Source organism: Anser brachyrhynchus (genome assembly GCF_964034855.1).
Source record: "Anser brachyrhynchus genome assembly, chromosome: 6".
NCBI lineage: Eukaryota > Metazoa > Chordata > Aves > Anseriformes > Anatidae > Anser > Anser brachyrhynchus.
Window position 1 is genome coordinate 33795898 of NC_137700.1, and position 20412 is coordinate 33816309.

The window sequence follows — 20412 nt, forward strand, 5'->3', positions numbered from 1 at the left end:
ATCAGCAAAAATCCTCTAGTGACATCCACCATGCAACTAAGGAGACACTCAAAAAAGAAGACAGCTGGAAAGAAAATCTCTCCAGTAGGGAGACACAATGCACGTTGTTCAGTAGGGTGCATTCCAGGAAGGAAAGGTGGAAGAATAAAGAGGAGCAATGAACTTTTACACCTCCAGGGAATGAGGTTAATAGTGTCCCACATACTCAATGTATTCTTATATATTCAGTATAAAAGATGTGTCCATGACATAGCATTGATATTTTGTCGTAATCTTAGTGCCAAAGCACAAGTCAACTGGGAATGTTTCTCACTACAGTTTTTGACACTATCATAATGCAGACTATTTTGGTTGATATTTTAGTGTTGCAAATGTCACTGAAAATGACATACCTCCAAGAAATTGGCTGATTTTTACTATATTTTCTATTTTCTATATTTTCTTTTTCTTCTGTTGACATTCTTTCCCCAAGTGGCTCTAGTACTCGTGTTTAATGCTCTGTTTCAGTGGTGTTTTCACTTTACTGACATCATCTTTCCTTTGTAAACTCAAGACGGAAGGTGAATGTTTAAAAGTGTATGTCATCTGCCTATCTTCTTTTGTCCTTATTATGAAGGACTGATGTTACTGCATTCATTTCTCATACTTAATTATATCAGGTATTTCTACCATGAAGTATCTTCTAGCACTGCTACTGCATAATGTGATTTGTATTTATGGACAATCTGAGTATCTTATTAGAAAGAGGAATTTACTAAGGTGTTAAAATTTTATTTATATCATATCATCCAAGTTCAGATGTCAACCATACGATTCTACATATTTAAGAAGGACCACTAAATTATAGACTTCTTTCCTTTCCTCTGAACTCTCTCCAGCAAAGATCACCATATGTTGAATGATATAGTATGTTCTTATTTAAACAAAAAGCTCTTTCTGTGGAGGATTAAATACAGGTTTCCCAAGTAACATTTCATAATGAGATGCTGTTTCTTTTGTACTATATCCTCTGCTCCTCATAAGATTTCTCAAGGTATCTCTCTCCTCTACTTGTTCATAAAGGTTTGTTTCTTACCAAATTCCACCTCGTCAAACACAAGAATTCTCAGAAAGGACTGTTTCAGCTGGGTATTTCAATAGCTCGGCTTTAGAAAGGAGTAGAGATGGATTCTCCTTCTGTTTGCCACAGAACAACTCTTGGCTTCATCTGAGTGAACGTGATATACATGAGCAGAAAAGGAGCACAGACACAGACTTAACATTCCTTCTCAGCTGTTTTATTTTGAGATGGTGCCAGATGTAATGGAGATATGGAAAGGACAGAGCAGCAGATGAAATTATTTTGTTTTTGTGTTTGTGTGTGCATGTTTCATTCTCTTTCAGCCTGACAGGAGCACAGGTGATTTCCTAGCTCTTTTTGGAAGGATCTCTGTAAAGTAGTTTGGGTTTTGTTTTCTTATTTCCCTTTAAAGCCATCAACCAGATGCCTTACTTATAGATCTATCTTAAGAACTTGAATAGCATTGAAGAAAATCGGTGCTGCTGTACTAAACACAGGCATTGACAGCAATTTTTAAAGGACATGAACAACCATCAAAGCACAGGCAGATAATCCAGAGCACAAACATTTCCTAGAAATACTTACTACACTTAACATCACTTAAAAAGTTCAAAGAAACATCAGAATATCTTTAAATAAATCTGCTTTTAGAGAATGGCAATGTTTACCTGCACTGAAGCTGTACCTTGCCCCCACTGCTGTTCTTTGTGGCGAGAATACAGATGTAATTATCTTGTCAAGACAGTGCCACTTCCCTGAGGAGGGCTGAAAGGTACCCAAGGAGGACAGAACAGAAGAAATGTTATCAGTTCTAATTTGGAATAAAACTAAGGGGAGACTAAGAAGCAAGTGGGGAACATCGGGAACATTCATATCCTCTCTCCAAATTTATTCACAAATCAGACAAACCATCAGCATGAATATGTTATTTGCTCCACTGAATCTTGTGAGTATCTACATAATGTATGCACAGGAAAGTCAGGAAGGCAAGCATTAGCATTACACTGAGTCCTGAACAGTGACAACAGTCAAGTCCTCTAGCCCCTGTTACACTTACAAACAGGAAAAAAAGGATTTTTCTTTTAAAAAAAAATAAATAAATAAATAAAAAGGAAGGGTAGCAAAACTGGCTCACATTGCTGTAGTGTGGGGATGCTGAATTTTGCCACATCTCAGATGTGTTTTTTTCCAGCAGCTCCTTAGCTATTTTAGTAGTTTATTGCAATCCCAGTTCAGGGCAATTCCAGCTAATGCTGTGCTGCATTAGAAGGAGCAAAGTCAAAGGGAGCTGGGGAAAGAAGGAAACAATATTCTTTCCAGGAACATTTCCCTAAAAGGGTAAAAATGAAGAGACTGCAAGGACCTGGGTCTTCAGGAATCTTTAATGACTAAATCGAGAGAGCTAGCCAGTGTTTGCAGAACCACCTTGTTTCAAGGACTGCCCCCCACTCCTCCCCACAAAAGCAGTTTTCATCTTCCAAGTTCAAGTCCTTCTTAAGGTTTCCCAACTAGTAGTGAACATTTTCTTCTCGGTGTCCTGTTTTACCAGGACATCTGGTCACGTTTTCAAGTTTCCTCTGCAAGAATTCTTTCAGATTGCATTTCTCCAAAAATCAGTGGCATTTGAATGTTAAACTGTGGTCCTCTAGGCAAACCCAGATGGCCTAGTCCCTGTTCACCAGCCATGACAATACACTTTTATAACACTTTTCCTTCATCTCTATCAGAAAGTGGTGGCAGATTATACAAATCAAAGAGCAAAAAAAATTTCTTTGCCAATCTGAGAATCCTTCACTAATAGGCTGTAAAGTGCAGCTACATAATCACAAGCAGCACCTACAGAGAAAATGGCATAGAATGTGAGACAAGTAAAACTAGGTGAAATTTCAGATTTTCTCTGAAGCTGAAACAAAGCTAAGGCTCTTAACATGTCATGTCACCTGGATCTGAAAGAAGGCTAACAAGGTGGGAACGTCCCAGTTGATGCTGGAAGATGTGATGCACAATCCCCTGAACTAATCTCTGTGGTCATACAGCCACATCCATTTTCTATCCATGCTGAGCTCACCCTTGAACCTACACTGGCCTCATCTGACAGGAAGGCAGGAGGAGACACATCAGGTGGATGCAGCAGCACCACCAGCTTCATGCCCAACCTTCAACTCATTGCTCTCTCTACATAGGATATTCCTGCTGGCAGACAGCAAGGGGCTGATGGCCTCTCTGCAGCTCAGCGGACAATGATGCTGTGCAGAGCCACCCCTTGTTAACACTTGCAGCTGCAGTATCCCCATTTAATTGCTGCCTTGGCCCACCAGATGTTTGACAGTGTCAATGCAAGCTGCGTTGGCTTGTGAGCTGGACTGTTCATCATGAAAATTATTAGGGTTGTGTTCATTTTTCATTAAAAAAAAGAAGCACGTGCCATCCCTTGTCCTTCTGCACCAAGAGAAAACATCAGAACTTGCACGCCTACACACACAGGTATGTGCAGCACTTTCCTTGTGTGTTTATTTATTTTTTATTTTTTTCCTAAGGAATCTCACTCTGAATGTGTTGCTGTCTCAACTGTCACCACTTGTCACATTACAATAACGATCGCTGCTTTCAGATGGCAGCTCAGGTTGTTTAATCATCGCTTCCCTCCAAGCTGTCCATCACAGGCAGGTCTCCAGGCAACAGCATCAACAGGCAGGGGTGTGGGTGGCTGGAGAGGAGGAGGAGGAGGACAAAACACAGTGGAGTTTGCAGGGAGGAAGAAGAACTCCCGTTCCCATGGGAGGGAGGCTTGGGAGCTGCTGAGCCTATCTGACAGATCCCAGCCTGCAGCGTGATGAAGACAACAGGGATTTCAGGGATTTCAGAACCCAGACTTTTGGTGGGGGAGGAAAAGATGGCAGGACCCCAGCCCACAGCACATTACTGCAGAGCTGGGCTCCCTGCTCCAGCTCCTACTCGTGTCTGAGGCCCAGCTCCCTCCATTGCAGGTGGAATAGCACAGCCCCACCGGGCTCAAAGCCAAGGGCACAGCCTGTGGTTAGCGACTGCTGGAATCAGCCACTTTTATTGCATTGAATGACTTTAAAATAAGTTATTTGGGAAAAGATGAGGAGTTTTTCAAGGTTTTTGAAAAAAAAAAAAAGTCAATTTATAAAAACTGACAATAAAATGGAAGGCCGCACTGAACGTGGGAGTTTTCCATCCAAAAGATGATCTGGAGAATGCTTTGGTTAGTTTTATTTCATGTTGTTTTTCAGGAGCTGTACAATTAAACAGTCCTTTGTCATTTAAATGAAGACAAAAGGAGAACCAGCTGTACCAGCACCAAGACTGCAGATCTGCATCAAACCTTCTTAGGGTTACAGTTGCCTAGGTAGTTATTACTAAATTTCAGTGGCTCTTCTGTGTAGATGCTAAGTCACTGGATCCAAGCTAAACACAGATCTATATTCTTCATATCTCTAGCCCAGCCTCCGTCCCCCTTAATATATCTAGGGAGATGTGGAAACATACACAAATGAAGTGGAGGAGGTGTAGTGCAGTCCCTTCCCATGGTGTGATCCTTATCCAAAAAAAAAAAAAAAAAAAAAGCTCAGGGAATAATTATCCCCCAAACTCCTCTAACTAGGGATATTTCACCACAGACCTATGTTTTCTGGTGTTAAGGTTAATGCATCTGCTATTTTGCTGATGTACTTTTTTTAACCTGTTTAGCCTCTCCAATAAAAAAATCTATTGTTTCATGTAATCAAAGTAAGCTCTAACTTTGATTTGCAGATGATCATTTCCATAGCTTGATTTTGTTTCCAATAATGATTAATTTGAAGCTTTTTTTGTCTACAGAAAACTAACATTTTTTTTTCTTAGAAACATGAGCTAAAATTCAACAGAAAACAAATTAAATTTTCAGTTCATATTCTCTGCATATAAAGCTTGAGTTTCACAACAAGTATGATTTTTACCCCAGAAAAATATTTACACTTATGCATTGGTAAGTTCTTCAAAAATAAAGTTCCTGAATATACATTTGAAGATGCAGTAGAATTTTTCAGAAACCATTCAGTAAGAGGTATAGGCAACATTCTCGGCCAGGGCAAGGAATATTAGAGCTGTTCCTAAAGGTTTAATACTGACCCAGTCACACAAACAGAAAGGGACCATATGACCTCTTTCAGATACCAAAAATACACCTTAGATGTGAAATAAAAATATTCAATGCAAAGACTATTCCAAATGATTAAATGGGGTCCAGTCCAACATTACCATGGAATATCCAGCTGCTTTTTGAATCAGGGTCTTTAATACTTCACACACACACATTGAGCAGGGACAATTTATGAAGAGATTTGTTATATAAAATATTTACCTTGAATTATTTTCTCATTCTTGAATGTAGCGAGGGAGATGAGAAAACGGGAGGAAGAGAAACATTTGGGGAAAGAAATAGGATGTCTCTGTTGGGTTATCTAAATAATCTGAGATTTTCTAAACAGCTTTTCACTTCCTACTGAAGGGCTGCCTGTGAAAGATCTGCAAGAGTTCATGGCACTGTTGTCTTTCAATAATCACCAGCTAAAGTGACAATACAAATAGGATGTGAGCACTGACACCGAGTTGAGACCTAATGCTGTAAAGGATCAAGAGCTTCTCATGTGTTGCTGATCACTTTCCACCCAAAATCCTCAGCCTTTTCATGTCTTGGGAAAATGCTTGCCTTGAAATGACAACTGCAAATCATCGCCTTCCATCTCTTCCTTCATCTCTTGATTTAATATATCTCCACAAAGCATGAAAGACTCCACAGATGGGCTCTTAGGTTATGAGGGCTGCTAAGGAGTGATACGCAGGGCACTGGACTATTACTCCTGGTGGTAGTCTGCAAACCAATTTGATAAATGCATTTCAGTTGCCCTCTCCAAGCACCAGCCATATCTTTATGACTTTGGCATTTCTGCCAGCTCGGCTGGTCCAAGAATATGTCTTGCTTTTCTGCTTCTGCATTAGGGAATGCAATATAATGTGGCAAAATAAATACTTTATCATTTATCAATTGTTTTCATCATTTTTGAGGACTTCATCTCCAGGGATAAAGGTAGGTGGGGTTTGCTATTATCCTGTAATTTACTCTCTTATGTGCTCTTTGCATTCTCCTCATCCTGCCCTAAGGTTCCTCACCACATTGCCCAGCAGCACAGCACAGGTCAGTCCCACCTTCCCATTGCTTGCTTGAGGTGGGTTTTGTCCCATTTGGGCTTCCTCTGAGTTTTCCCTCCAGGAAAAGAGAATTCACGCAGTCTATGACGGCCTTCACCTTCCTGCCCCTGCAGAAGTGTTTTTGCCCCTCACCACAGCATAGGAGACTCTGCCCGAGTACAAGCTGCTCACAGAGGGGGGTTTTGGTCACAGCTGAACCTTGGCACTGGCATCGCTTCATAGCAGCAGAAATAGGTCTAATTTCCCACCTTCTCCCCGCTACCCGCCTAAATCTCCATGTCTTTCCTCAGCCTGCTCCTCACTTCTCATCCCATGTCAGCAACCCTTCAGCCCAGCCTGCCCTTGGCATGTCCCTGGCATGGTAACATGAAGGGGAAAAGTTCAGAGGCAGCTTTGAGTCCTGTTGTGTTATCATGGAAGAACATCAATCCTTTATTTAGGGACATGATGTGAGGCTAAATTAAGTTCTTGGAGAGCCTCTAAAAGAATCATGTTTTAGGACATATCCTAAAATATCTTGTTCCTTCTCAAAGTACTTTCCTTTTATGTTCCCCAAGGAGAGAAAGTGCGATACCAAGTAAAAGTGTTATTGTGTTACCAGCACTGAGAATTAGAGATTAAGGGCTCTCATGTTAACCGTTGTTTGACTTAAGATGGACAGCCAAAAAATGCAAATGGCACAAAAATCATTTTACTGCATCAACTTTAACACGCATTTAAAATTCCAAAATAATTAGTCTATCACCCAATGCTGCCATTTGAATTGGAATCAAGGCACATTTTAATTTAACATAGAAATGTCAATTAGAGCTGTGGGAGTCATTGATTTTTTGGTTTGCTGGCCAGATATGAAAAAAAAATAATGGAGAGAAAAAACAGAGAGAAAAGAAGTGCCTTGTGTCAGTCTGTTTTTTTTTCTTTCTCCTCCTATGAAATGAAACCTTGTACGTAGCCTTGGTCTGGATGAACAGCATCCAGCACAAACATGTTTTAGGATAATATCAGTTGTTCAAATACAGGAAAATATTGTAATTTGTGATGTTCTACAACTCCCAGACCTGGGGATCAGGTAGGATGCAGGACCCACAGGACACCCTTGCTCTGTGTAGCAGCAGCTAGAGGCCAGATCATCACAAATGTCACTAAATGCCTCTGTGTGGGACACAATCAAGATTTTTTGTGTCACTAGATCATTTTTAAACATAGAATAAAAAATTGGAAATCCATATTTAAAAATGCTTCCTCGAAACAAGATGATAAAAAAAATGCTATATTTGATTTTTCAATATTTTTGCTGTTTCTCAGGAGCTTTGGAGGAAAAAAAAAAAAAAAAGGAAATTAGTATGAACCTGTGAGATGTTCAGTCCAAGCTACAGCAGCATTTTCCAGAGGGAGAGGTATTTGATGGGGCCATTTCACACTTACCTCACTGGAGTTCTGCACGTGACAGTTGTGTTCAGTCTGGTGTATTAAGAAACTTCCTACTTACTGGATGCAAGACTGTCTAAGGCCAAAGTAGCCCTTCATATGTAAAGCTGCATTACAGCAGAATGGGTCAGCAAGGTCCCTAACTCCCCAGAATGAGCTGATGACTTCTGGCTTCCTCGCTTCCCCCTTTGGATAGACCTTATCATGACTGCCAGGTCAGAGAAATAAAAAAAAAAAAAAATACTTATTCAAAGACGGGAGGAAAGGAAGAAAACCCTTTTCTATTATAAAGTACATTATTAGGAAGATTGAAAACTATAACCTCATTGCTTTATACAGTTTATAGCCTCTTGATATTGCATGAATGCCAGCTGCAACTGTCAGAGCTCTTCCATTATTCTCCTTAATCTTCCCTCATGATGGGATTTGCATATCCCACTTGTCAGTCTGGGTGGAAACTCCTCACCATCGCTCAAACACTTTTACAGAGACCAGATTCAGACAACGACAAGCTTTTCTTCTAGTTCTCACAAATTCTCTTTCACCCACTGCTTTCTCTCAACGTGTGGCTATTCTTAATAACCATTTCCCACGTACTTTATATCATTTTCTGTATATGAGAAGCCTACATTTTATACAGTCAAGAAATATACCTAGAGGTGGATTGCAACACAGAAGAAAGAAATACTTTGGCTACTGTTTATTTTTCCCCAATTTAAAAGAAAAAAAAAAGGCTGAAAAAAAATTTAAAAACTAATTTTAAGTTACAGTGAAATTTTCTGGTGTTTCCTCTTACTGAAAGTTTGTGTTTTCTTTTTAAAGGAGGCTTCATATTTAGAATGGATATAAACTATTTTATGATCGATAGAGAAGCAAAATTTGAAACATGGGAGTTTTAATAATACTTTAATTTGACCTGATTCTTTCCTGTTTAAATCCTAATGTTTGTTTCCTCACTTTTACTCATCTCTTCCTAAATATAGTCTCATTAGCTCCAGCAAGAGATTAGCCTGAAAGCCTCTCAGCATCTGGTGCATTATACTGCTAATACTATTACATATTGTTGTTGTAATATATAAGAAATACATGTTATATTTCACTGAAGCATTTTAATGCAGACATCCTACTTAGATTAATCTTTTTTGGGGGGACCTCTTTTCCACACCTTAGGAACCAATCTAAATGCAAAGCGGCTGACAAAAGGGTCATTCCTCACCATGGGTTTCACCACTCAGCTGAATCTGGGCTCCACACTCGTATTAATTTCCTTAAAACTCCTCCTTTATAATAATGCAATCACTACGGGTGGAAGGGAGCAATGGGCTATTGTGGTGTTATACAACATAATGCTGGTCACTGGCAGGACAATGTTGGCAGGTTCTTCATCTATCTCTGGTAATTTCACATTGGAGCCACAGCTCTGCCAGCAAGGGAAGGATAGAGAGCACTAACTACAGCCAGATGCATGAGCACAGCAGCTGAGCAAAGAAGGCTCGGAGTGAGAAATGACATTTTGATCGATTCCACATTCTGGTCAGAGCAGAGGAACACTGGCACTCACAGATAATTTTGCCATGCCTTTACTGTCCTTTTCTGTCTCACTGGTAAAAGTGAATACATTCATTATCATCCACATGGAATTCTGTTCATCAAAAGCAAAAATCTGATTCAAATTCAAGCTCTGGGGAACCTGACTCCTAGAAATTCACAGTTCATTTTCCACAATCTGTCTTACAAGCAGATAAAGAAAGAGCAGTTCTTGCTTGATTTAGCAAACCAGAGGCTGAGAAGGAATACAAGCACTGCCTGTAAAATAATTCCAGGGGGCGTAAGTGCCAGGAAGGGAAAATAACTTTAATTAAAAAGCACAAAGACAAATGAAAAAAAAAATCTAAAATGCCCAATGGCAATATTAGAATAGAAATCAGAGGGAAGTTTCCAACAGCCAGAAGAATTAGAATTGGAACAGCCATCCAGAAAGGAGGAAAGCAATAGAAGGGAAGGAAACCTAACTGTTTATATGACACAGTTTGATCAGTTTAGGGCTTTAGGATGCAATATCCACTACAACCCTGTACCTTTCCTTAATTTATAAAATAGGTTTGAATGCTTCAAATTAAAACAACATCAGATTATTCACAATGACTTTGCCCAAGAAGAAATATAGTGCATTGGAAATATATAGGTGCATTATTGTTCTGTTTTACCTGTGTTCAGTCTGTCCTATCAATAATGTCAAGTAAAACTTTGCAAGTAATACCTAATGTAGAGTCTTGTCTTGTCTAAAAGCTTTCGCATAGGAGACTTAACTCTTCCTCTGTTTTCTAGTGTAATCACATGACAACAGCAACGATGACCTTGCAGGCTTCGTGCTGCACTGGACCCATCAGTCATGCTGATTTTCTACTATGGATGGAATATAAAGATTGCCTTGTCAGGTTACTTTGCATGTGGTCTATACCCCATCTCCAACAGCCTGGTGAGGATCTTCTGCTACGGACGTCCTAAAAGCAGCTCAGCTCTACACTTCCAGCAACGTAAAATACAGAATTTTGAAACTACTGCTTAAAGATATCCAAGGCTACAGAAGGTAAGTGCTGGGTGACTGTGCAAAAGCCAAACCCCAGGCATACAGCAGGACACATTCTCAAATTCTTTGCCAAACACTTTGAGATCAAAACCAATGTCCAGCCCAGGAGAGCAAACTCTCTCCAGAGCAAGGCAACAGTAGACTGCCTTGTAAAGCGAATGAGAAACCCATGCTGCTTTCCTTCACAGCACCACATTATAGCACAAGCTGTATTGTAGCATCAAGGCTCCTCCTCGTATTCTCTTACTTTATGACCTCCATTTTTTTGCTCTTTCTCCGGGGTACCTTTCAAATGAATAAGTAAGGCACTAATCTCACTCTGAGCCAGCCTAGGACAAAAGCAGTCTTGGTTTCTTGGAAGCTCTGAGAAGCATCTGTATCCCAAAAGATCATAATGGATATTTCCTTGAGAGTTGCTTCTCTGTTAAAACCAAATCTCTTTCAGCTCCGCACAGAAATTTCTGCTAGCTGTTTTCTCCTACTCTGTAGCACAGCATTAAGGGGGCTATGGGGAATTCAAATCTACAGTGTTTGGATATACCAGATCAGGAAGCACGCTTGATATCTCTGCGAGCTAGGAAACCTGCCAGCTTCCACACTGATGACGAAATTCCTCAGAGGTGCAAGTAGCCTGGAGATCTCACTTGTGTGTCTTGTAGCTGATGTTTGAGGAAGGTTTTATTTGATAGTGTCTGATACTCCAGTTTTTATGGAGGTTAGTAGAAAGACTCTTAGGATGTAAGTAAATTAAGCAATGGTACTAGCATGGGCCAGTTAACACCCTCCTGGATCATTCCCAGACAGTCTGGGACTTAGTACAAGCCAAAGACCATTTCCAGCACCCAATTTATCTGCAGCCACTCTATTCTGTTCTGCAGGCTGAAAGAGCTCAGGACTGTGCAGATGCCAGACCATGCCAGCTGCTGGCCTGTGTGGCCTCACTCACCTCCACCAGAGTCAGAGGAAGCCTGAGGACCATTTGGATTTTTGTACAGCACTGGATACATTCCCGGCTTCATCCTCATCAGTCTTCTGACAATCCAGTTTCCCTACACCTGTGCTGTCCTCTGGAGAGCATATACTGACAGCACTGGTGAACGAGCCAAGACAGACAGGAGAGATCAGGGTGCGCATGAAGTGTGTCCCTACAGGTGTGAGCTAGGCACTGCTAAAGGCCTGGGGTCTCCACCGTGTGGATATGGCTATGCCAAAGCAGGATGCCATTGGTGAGATGGTACACCACAGCCTGGCCCCAGAGAAGCGGTAAATGCAATCTCTTACAGCAGTCAAGAATTCTTTCAAGGGTCCTTTCCCCTCCATCAGAAGCACTGCAATTGTATCCAAAGCACTACCAAACAAAAAAGGATACAGGGAACCAGACTGAGGTTGGCAGAATCAGGTATACTAAAACTAAAAACAAAAAATAATAATAATTAAAAAAAAAAAAACTAAGTGGCTTAGTGGTGACAGTGCTTTAATTGTCAAGCTTTTTTCATCTAAAGGGAGCTCGGATGTTTTTGCCTTTTGTTTTGGCTTTTTCTGTTACTCACACAGATGCTGCAAACTATGATCATCTCCATAGTGCCCCTATGCCTGGGTGAAAGGCAAAAGCTGTTTAACAGCAGCACACGCAGAGCCCATTAGAATGAAAATGAGGTGTGCTGCATCCACCTGCCATGGTGGGGAAACACAGGCAGGAAGCTGGCAGCTACTGCTGCTGGAGTGCGGCCAGGGCACTGGGGTTACACAGCATCCCTTGCAAACATTACCACAGGATCCTCTGCCACCCCCGTGCAGGCAGGATTACACACATTGCACACGAAAGGAAACCCTTCATCCTAACCCACCTCCTGCTCCCAGCTCCTTCACAGATGAGTGCCCCAAAGCTCCCTGCAGACACCCTGGGTCAGCGCCACGTTGAATACCTACTGAGCTAACACTGTTGCTTCAGCTGAGCCCAGATAAGCCTGTTGTGCATCCAGCTCCTGCTGGGCCCAGCTTCATTAAATGTTGTGAGGGGGGTGCAGCCACAGCACAAGCTAGCAGAGCGCTGCCAGAGTGCCCAGCAGCAAGGTGGGAGCATGACCTCCCCAAATACAACACCACCCAGGGCTCTTTGGGCAGGACAGCAGCAGCATGTTTCCCTACAGCTCTCTGGAAACATTTCTGTACCAACACACTCAGCAAGTAAATCCGTCCCTAGCATTAATAGTCCGTACCATCACAGAGGGCAGAAATGTACATACTTATATATATATATGCCTAGGCACATGTATAATAAAAAGCACAAATAATAATAATGCCTTGATAAATGTAGGTATGAAACATCCTTGTATTAAAAGAGCAGGAAAATTGATGCTTGCTGTGTGAGTTTTTATACCAGAAGCTTTTTCTTAGCAAATGGGTCTCTTTAAACCAGTGTCAGCCTCAATTCAATCTGTATGAAAAGACCAGAGTTCCTACAAGGCAATTTCTGTTACCACGACTATGTAAGAGAGAGGCTAGCTGAGCTGGGAAGAAAGGGGAAAGTCCTTCAAAATAGAGATAACAAGTATTCCTCTGTCAATTAACTGATTGAAAAGCTCCTGATGAGCCCATAAAACCACGTCTCAATTAACTAGGTCTGAACCCCACAGTGAGGTGCTTATGACATCCATGTTAATTCTAAATGGGGTGACTGTGTTATGCCTTAATACAATCTATACCAACAAGAATTCATAATGATCAGACTTATTTCTAAATGTTACCAGGCTCCCAGTACTAAAAGCTGAAAGGGAGGCAAAGGGTTTGTGCCAGGCAGCCAGAAATCTTCTGGCATTACAGCTGCAGACACCCCAGAGGAGAGGAGCCCAAGTCCCCCTTTCTCCCAGGAAGTTTTATGGGCCAACACCAAGTCACGCCGGCATCCCTGTCTCCCTTATTAGCATTCTGCTTGCTGTCTTGAAGAAGCAGTGACAGAAGTTGGAGCATTCAGGCAACCAGATCCCCCGGCTTCTGCTAGCCCAGGAGCGGAGTTAAGGGCAGGCAGAAAGCAAGCCAGGCAACTTGCTCCGCTTAACCCAGGTCCCAGCCCAATGGCTCCAGGTTACCTCCATAGCACAGGCTGGAGGGCCACGGGGCTCAAGTTAACTTGGTAACTTTGGTGCCACGACTATTGCTCCAGCCTCGAAACCTGTCCCCTATTCCTCTGGCTGATTTCATTCTGCTTGGCTCATGTCAGAGCCGTTCCATCACTACTCGTGAGAAAGGTCCAGGTCACAGGGAGGAGACGAGAACTGCCTCATTTTAACATCTTGGTGGCAAGGGGTGAAAAAACATTTTTGATCCCTGCATGGAGGCACCTCGGAGATAAAGTCCTGAGCCAGCCAGCATCTCACCACCAGCACAGCATGGGGCCAAGCCCTGGGCTGACGTGGGCCCAAGGGCCAGGAGGAAGGGGAGCAGTAGCACAGGGGCTTTCCCAGGCCCCCTTCTCTCTCCCATCTGAGCCTCCCTAGCTCCCAGCAGGGGTTACCCTGGGGTGCAGGCAGGGTGTGAGGGATGGGTCCTCCCCAGACCGGCCTTTCCCTTCCCTGCCGTGGGTGGTGGTAGTGGTTTATCCCTCTCTGCCTCCAGGGTGATGGAGAAGGGGGTTGGAGGGGGCTGTGCTCAGCAGGCGGGCGGCGGAAAGTTTTTTGCTCCAGAAGAATGGTCCTTTTGAGGTACTTCTGCCCCACTGCACACTGCTAAGCAAAGCCAATCCGCGGCACCCGGGAACGGAGCAAAATCCCCCCTAAAGAAGAATTAAAACCCAGCAGCCCACTCCTCCCCCATCCCACCCCACCCGGAAAAAAAAAAAAAAAGGAAAAAAAGAAAACAAAAAAAGGGATGGGGGTGGGAAACAAGTCAAAACCCAACCCCGCCGCCCCCAACCCCGCCGAGCCGGTACTCACGCTGCTGTTGTGGCCGGACCAGTGCACCATGGCTTGGTTGTGCGCCGAGTCGCCGGTGAGGGCGAAGGTGGTGCTGCCCAGCCGCAGCTCCTCCAGCCCGAAGCGGGCGGCGCCGGAGCCCCCCGGCTCCCTCTCCGCGGCTCCGCCTGGCCCCGCGGTGCCCCGGGGGCTGCGGCCCCGCCGCCGCCGGCCCGAGCCCCGCCGAGCGCCCGCCGGGGGGGACGCCTGGCCAAGGCGGCGATGGTCCCCCGCAGGAGCCGCCGCCTCTCCGGGCCGGCTCTCCCCGGCCACTTTCTCGGGCTCCCTTGTCAAGGTCCGGGTCTCCCAGCCGCTGATTTTGGCCCCCGAGAGAGCAGGGTCGAGGGGCGCTTGCAGCCCGGCATCCTCCGCATCCATCCCGGCCCCTTGCCCTCTCTCACCTCCCTTCTCCCCCGGGAACCTCCTCTGCTCCTTTTCTCCTCTGTCGGTCCTCAAATGCATTAGTAATCCCTGCTGCGGATGTTGATGCTGCGGCTTCACCTGGGAATGGCAGGATCTGCAAGTTATTTCTGCACTGGTAAAGCCAAAAGTGAAGAGGAAAAGCCATGTCCAGTACAGGAGAGCAACGTGCCAGGCTGGGTACCAGCCAGCAACTTTTTCCATCGCTGCTGACTGCTGATGAGTGCGAGGGAGAAAGAGCAGGAAGGAGCGAGCGAGCAGGGTGCTGCCGATTTACCCACCGCGGGGTAAACACAGCAAGAACTCCATAAAGTTTCAGACTCTGCTGTGTTTGATGCAGCCGGGGGGAAGGGAGACTGTTTTTTTCTCCCTGATTCTTTTTCCTTGTTTTCTTTTTCTTCTTTTGCACTTTTTTCTTTTTCTCTCTCTCTTTTTTTTTCCTCCTCTCTTTTTTTTTTCTTTTCCTTTCTTTCTTTTTTTTTTTTTTTTTTCCTCAAGACTGGCGTTGCTGATCAGGCTTTTGATGGAAGGGAAAGCCACAACCACACGGGGGAGGAGCTGAACTGAAGTCAGAGAGAGAGGGAGAGAGAGAGGAGCAAATCCCGGCTGGTGATTCCTCCCGGCTGCCTCTGTGGAAGTCGCAGCTCGCTCCTCTCCCGCTCGCTCTCTCTCTGCTCGCTCTCACTTGGCCGCTTGTGCATCACACTCCTCCCGCAGCCACCCCATCAGGACGCCCCGCGTGTGTTCCGTGAGCGATTGGCTGCTCGCTGCCTCTCTCTCACACGCACAGAGCACACACGCACTCCAGGAGGACTTATTCCAACTTTTACACTCACGCACACATCTGATTACCATCAGCTCAAAGCCCCAAAACCCTCTCCCAAGCCCTGGTGTATTAAAATCACCACACAGGGACTGGGAGCAAGTGTGCAAAGTGAAGCAGCAGTGCATGCACATGTGCATACATGCATGTATAGGCTTTTGAGGGGAAATATTTTAATTTGGTTAATTAAATGGTCTCAAATGTCTGAGCAGGCTCTGAAATGCCCTCTTTTTTTCTCTCTGCCTGTGACTGATGTAAATACACTGGAGTTGCTGGGAATAGTCACCTGTGCTTGATTTCACAAGAGGGAAGTCACATTTCAACCTCTCCACTCCCTCCTCTGCCGCTGCTTCGCTGTTCCATCACTTACAGTAGCTGCCGATGTTTAGATAAATCACTCAGGCGCAGCAGAGATGTACTCAAATAAATGCTGATAGGGACAGGGACAAGCTTTTGTAAATGAAATGACAGCAGTTGAGACAGGAAGCGGAGAAGAGAGGGCTTCTCCATCAGTGGTTTATCAGCAGAAAAAAAAACTTGCTGCTCTAGCTGCCTCTCAAGGATCAGCAATTTCTCCCTCAGGAGCTGAGCTCTCCCTCTCACTAGATCTCTTCTCCAGGGTGTTGTCACAAGTGGTGGCCAGAGCAGATCACCAATCCAGACTGCAGGGGTTGGTCCGTGCCTGTTCGTGGGAGCCGCTGGTCCATTACTGCAGGCAGTGCCGTGGGCGCCTGTCCACACTGCAGGACAGGGGCCTGAGTTTTAAAGGAAACATGTCAGTGACCATGCTCTCTAAGACTGGAAGGAATGAAAGGCTCTTCCACTGGAATTTTATTCGATCCCCATCTGGCTGTCCTTCCTCATTCCATTTGATTTTCAGAAGAGTTTATTTCTTAATTAATGTTTTTAATGTTTCCTTCTTGACATGCAAGACTTTACTGTGTTTTTTGGCAGGGCATTTCAGAAAGAGATTTACAGATTTGTTCCACATTCTTCTAGAGATTTTGCTCAAATGCTCAGTGGTGACACATCTTGGGATATTAGCACAAGATCACAAAGGGAGACTTACAATAATTGAAGCTGGGCATAACTTCATGCTGCTTACAACAATGATGGATTGTCTGCAGTGTAACCATCAGACCTCAGCTAAATCTACTGTAAACCAATTAACTGCATACCTGTTTCCATATCTCCCAGCTAAATGGTTACTATTAGTTACAGCCTGTTGGTAATAATAATTAACACTTTGTACTTAAACAGCTCCTTTCCTTTAATAAGACCAAAGCTCTTCACAAAGGCCAGTGAATTTTACTTTTGTTGTATAAATTTGGGAAACTGTCACAGCATGATCAGCCAGGCAACAAGGACTGCAAGTGGAGCGACTTGATTATCAACCCAATCCTTGTCTTCCATACAATGCATTGGCCAGATGGATCTATCCCGATGAATGCACTACAGAGTGACACCTTCCTAGGACAGGTCTCTTAAAGAGTCTTTAATTTAAAGGGGTGAAAATCAAAGAGATGTGTGAAGAACTTGGAAGGAGGAAATGAACAAGAAGTCAGGAAATTTCTCCTGGGATTATCTTTGCCTTTAATAGAGGTTTGTATGCCAAGAAATGGCTAAGGCTAATGGAAGAAACAATCTAGCCATCTCATTTAGGCAGATGACTCTCTGGGTTGCGATGTGTGACCAGCGAGTGATATGGTTATGCCTGGTAGAGCACACCTTGTATACTGTGAATATACCATACCTGAAGAGCTCTTCAGAAAATGCACACAAGAGTCAGTCATGGAGAGAAAATAGTGGGTCCAGCTTGAGGACTTCTTTTTCCAGCATTTCTCTTGTTGTCTGTGGATATAACAGATATCACAGAATCACACAGAATGACAGAATGGCTGAGGTTGGAAGGGACCTCTGGTGATCATCTAGTCCATCTCCCTTGCCAAGTAGGGCCACCTAGAGCACATTGCACAGGATCACATCCAGGCAGGTTTTGAATATTTCCAGAGAAGGAGACTCTACAGCCTCTCTGGGCAACCTGTTCCAGTGCTCTGTCACCCTCATGGTAAAGAAGTTTTTCCCCATACTCAGATGGAACTTCCTGTGTTTCAGTTTGTGCCCATTGCTTCTCGTCCTACCGCTGGGCACCAGCAAAAAGAGTCCAGCCCGGTTGTCTTGACACCCTCCCTTAAGATAGTTGTATACATAGATAAGATCCCCTCAAAGCCTTCTCTTCTCCAGGCTGAACAGGCCCAGCTCTCTCAGTCTTTCCTCATAAGAGATGCTCCAGTCCACTGATCATCTTCGTAGCCCTCCCCTGGACTCTCCAGGAGCTCCATGTCTCTCTTGTACTGGATCTGGCCTCATGAGGGCTAAGTGGGAGGACAATCTAATAAGACTGGACCCAGTACTGACCCATGGGGGACACCACTAGCTACAGGCCTACAACAAGACTGCACTTTCCTAATCCCTCTTTCCAGGAATCATCAGTTTAGGCAATTCCAGTAGCGTCATTTGCACCTGATCCCCTATGGTCCATAGGTATAGAGGGACCTGTCTTCCCTAAATTTGTTTAATCCTTATTTATACTCTTGGTCTCCAAGGCATGCTGTTGTCATCCGTTTTACAATCTGATTGTGTGTACTTTTGAATACTCATGGTATGCACTTATCTGAGACATTTTGAATTGCCATAATCTAATCTTGTTGCCAGCCATCTTTCTGCCATAGATGATGTGATGATTGAGTCATCAGAGATATGAACCCAGAATCTTTTGCACACAAGAATAATCCCCTGTCATTTGATGTAAGGGATAACGCTCTGAGTTGGGAGCTACAGTACGCCCCTATGCTGTTATCAGAGGGGGCTGAATTCATACACTCAGCCAAAGGGAAGCACTGGTGTGTAGTGACAGGGCTCCATGGCCATGTCCACAAGGAAGGAAAGGCTGCACAGACATGAGAAGGTTTGGCAGAGTTCTCGCTTTTGGGGTCAGGAAGCACAGGCAGGAATCTAGTTAAGGGAGTAGATACTAGTTCTGGGTAGCTGATGCAGTGGAGCAAATATCTTCCTAAGGATTTCTATAGCCTTGAGTAGAGATGCAGGAACAGAAGGAAACATGACCAAGTACACACGTCTTCAATTAGGGATGGGCAGATTCAGAGACAGGTAGAAATATAGGCTTGGTCAAGGATATAAATCCTTACAAAAGCCTTGTGAAATCAGAACATGTGAAATTATAGCCCCAAAACACTTCCTGGTTCCACAGGATTCCTGTTTTCTGAAAGGTGCTAGGTGATAGACCTCTGCACATCAGAATCACCTCAGGGACTGTGTGAATGCCTAAACTTTGATGGAGTAGAAAGAGAGAAAGAGAAATGAAAGATGGAGAGTAAGAAACAGAATTGGGTAGGCTGAACCAGCTGAGTTTTCAATATAGGTCAGGGACATAACATAACCTTGTTTATCCTGCTCTCGAATATATTTTAGGTTAAGCAGTAAAATCCATCTGTAGTAAATATTTCTATAATCAGGATTTTGTGAATCTACACCCATTTTAAATCATCAGTTTCCTATGTAAAGACTGTGTAATGAAGGGATCCCAAGAAGAACACTGCTCCATTGATTCCTGTCAAGCCACGGTGAGTGAAGAATACTGTAGTTAGACATTACACATAATTTCTCCAAAAGGAATCTGTGTTTGGGAAAAAAAAAAGGGCTCTAAACTGTAAATATCACAGACTTTTTTTTTCTTAAATGAGTTCTGGATGCTTCATTTTCTAAATAAAAGAGTGATTAATTATATGCATCATTTCCAAGTGCCTCTTATTTCACTGAACAAATGGAAATTATTTATCTACATGGCTTACTTTGTAGCATTATTTATATAGATGGTACATAGGTATTATCAGAACACAGTCCTAGGACTTCATATAGGGGCAATGTATCTGGCACAGAATAATTATTTGAAAAAATCTGGAACTGAAATAACATAAAATCTGTATCTTCTTGCAAACGAATTTCATTTACCTCACTCCAATTATTTGTGGAAAGGTGACTGCACTATTTATTTTTAACACTAATAATTCCTCTAAATTAATTAACATGAAAGCTCTCCTTTGTTATTCTAGACAATGAAGCCCCAAACCAGTGCCATCCCAAAATTAAGCTGCTGCAGCTTTTAACAGGGGCTCCCATTCATCTGCAAATGTGATGCAATTTTGCTTTAGTTGCCATAAATATTAACAGCAAGGGCTTTTTGTTCTTTTACTCCCTCTTGCTGCAGCCTGTTGCAAAGACTGAGGTTTAAAGTAATCTTAAAAAGTGCAAGACTTTGCTACTTTATAATTTAAAGAGCCATTTTGCTTTGCTAAATCCTCAGATGGAATTTTCAGATCACAATTTATCTGGCAAGGAGAGCTGGGTGGCAAGCAGATTTGATCAATGTTATTGCCTCTAACTCCAGGAAGGTACTCAGCACCCACACCTGGTGCTAGGGTTCCTTAAAGCACTGTTATACTCAAATTTCTAGTGCTGCTCATCAGCCAGCAGCTCTTTCTGGAGACAATACGAGTTGTCTGGATCTTTCTCCTCTGGAAAATCTCTCTTGTTGGTTCTCTGATTCACTTCCACTTCAGGATCCAAAAGAATCATCCCCTCCCACCACAGCCAGCAAAGTCCACGGTGCAAACTCCCCCTGTTGCTCTCTGGGTCCAGTCCTCCTTCCTGCATTTCCTGTGGAGACTTCATGGGCCAGCTTTCCACAACAATTTCAGTGACAAACCAAAGGTGGATTTGCCATGGGAGGAATGGAGCCTGTGACTCTCCCCAGAATAAGTTTTTACTACCAGACAAGTACTGAAGCAATACTCCTGTGTCTGCACAACTACCATACCCACACTGAAGTTGAATTCAGCCCTCTTTG

At 43.5% G+C, this 20412-nt stretch overlaps 1 protein-coding gene and 1 long non-coding RNA gene across 7 annotated transcripts in view; both read right to left on the reverse strand.

Annotated features, from left to right (window-relative positions):
* Positions 1-17317, reverse strand: part of SORCS1 (sortilin related VPS10 domain containing receptor 1) — a 291500-nt gene extending 274183 nt beyond the window's left edge. For 3 of the 6 annotated variants that reach the window (XM_080597283.1, XM_080597282.1, XM_080597285.1), the window contains exon 1: positions 14225-17316. In XM_080597283.1, the coding sequence (XP_080453409.1) occupies positions 14225-14866 (642 nt within the window). In that variant the 5' untranslated portion in view covers positions 14867-17316. Of the gene's footprint in view, positions 1-14224 lie in introns of all 6 variants that reach the window. The other 3 variants (XM_080597281.1, XM_080597284.1, XM_080597280.1) reach the window with 2 other exon arrangements.
* Positions 11-7726, reverse strand: LOC308197201. Its single transcript, XR_013952671.1, has 3 exons — positions 7700-7726; positions 1729-1825; positions 11-36 (listed from the first exon to the last, which is right to left on the reverse strand). It is a non-coding gene; the product is annotated as an uncharacterized lncRNA (long non-coding RNA).
* Positions 17318-20412: the final 3095 nt, after the last annotated feature.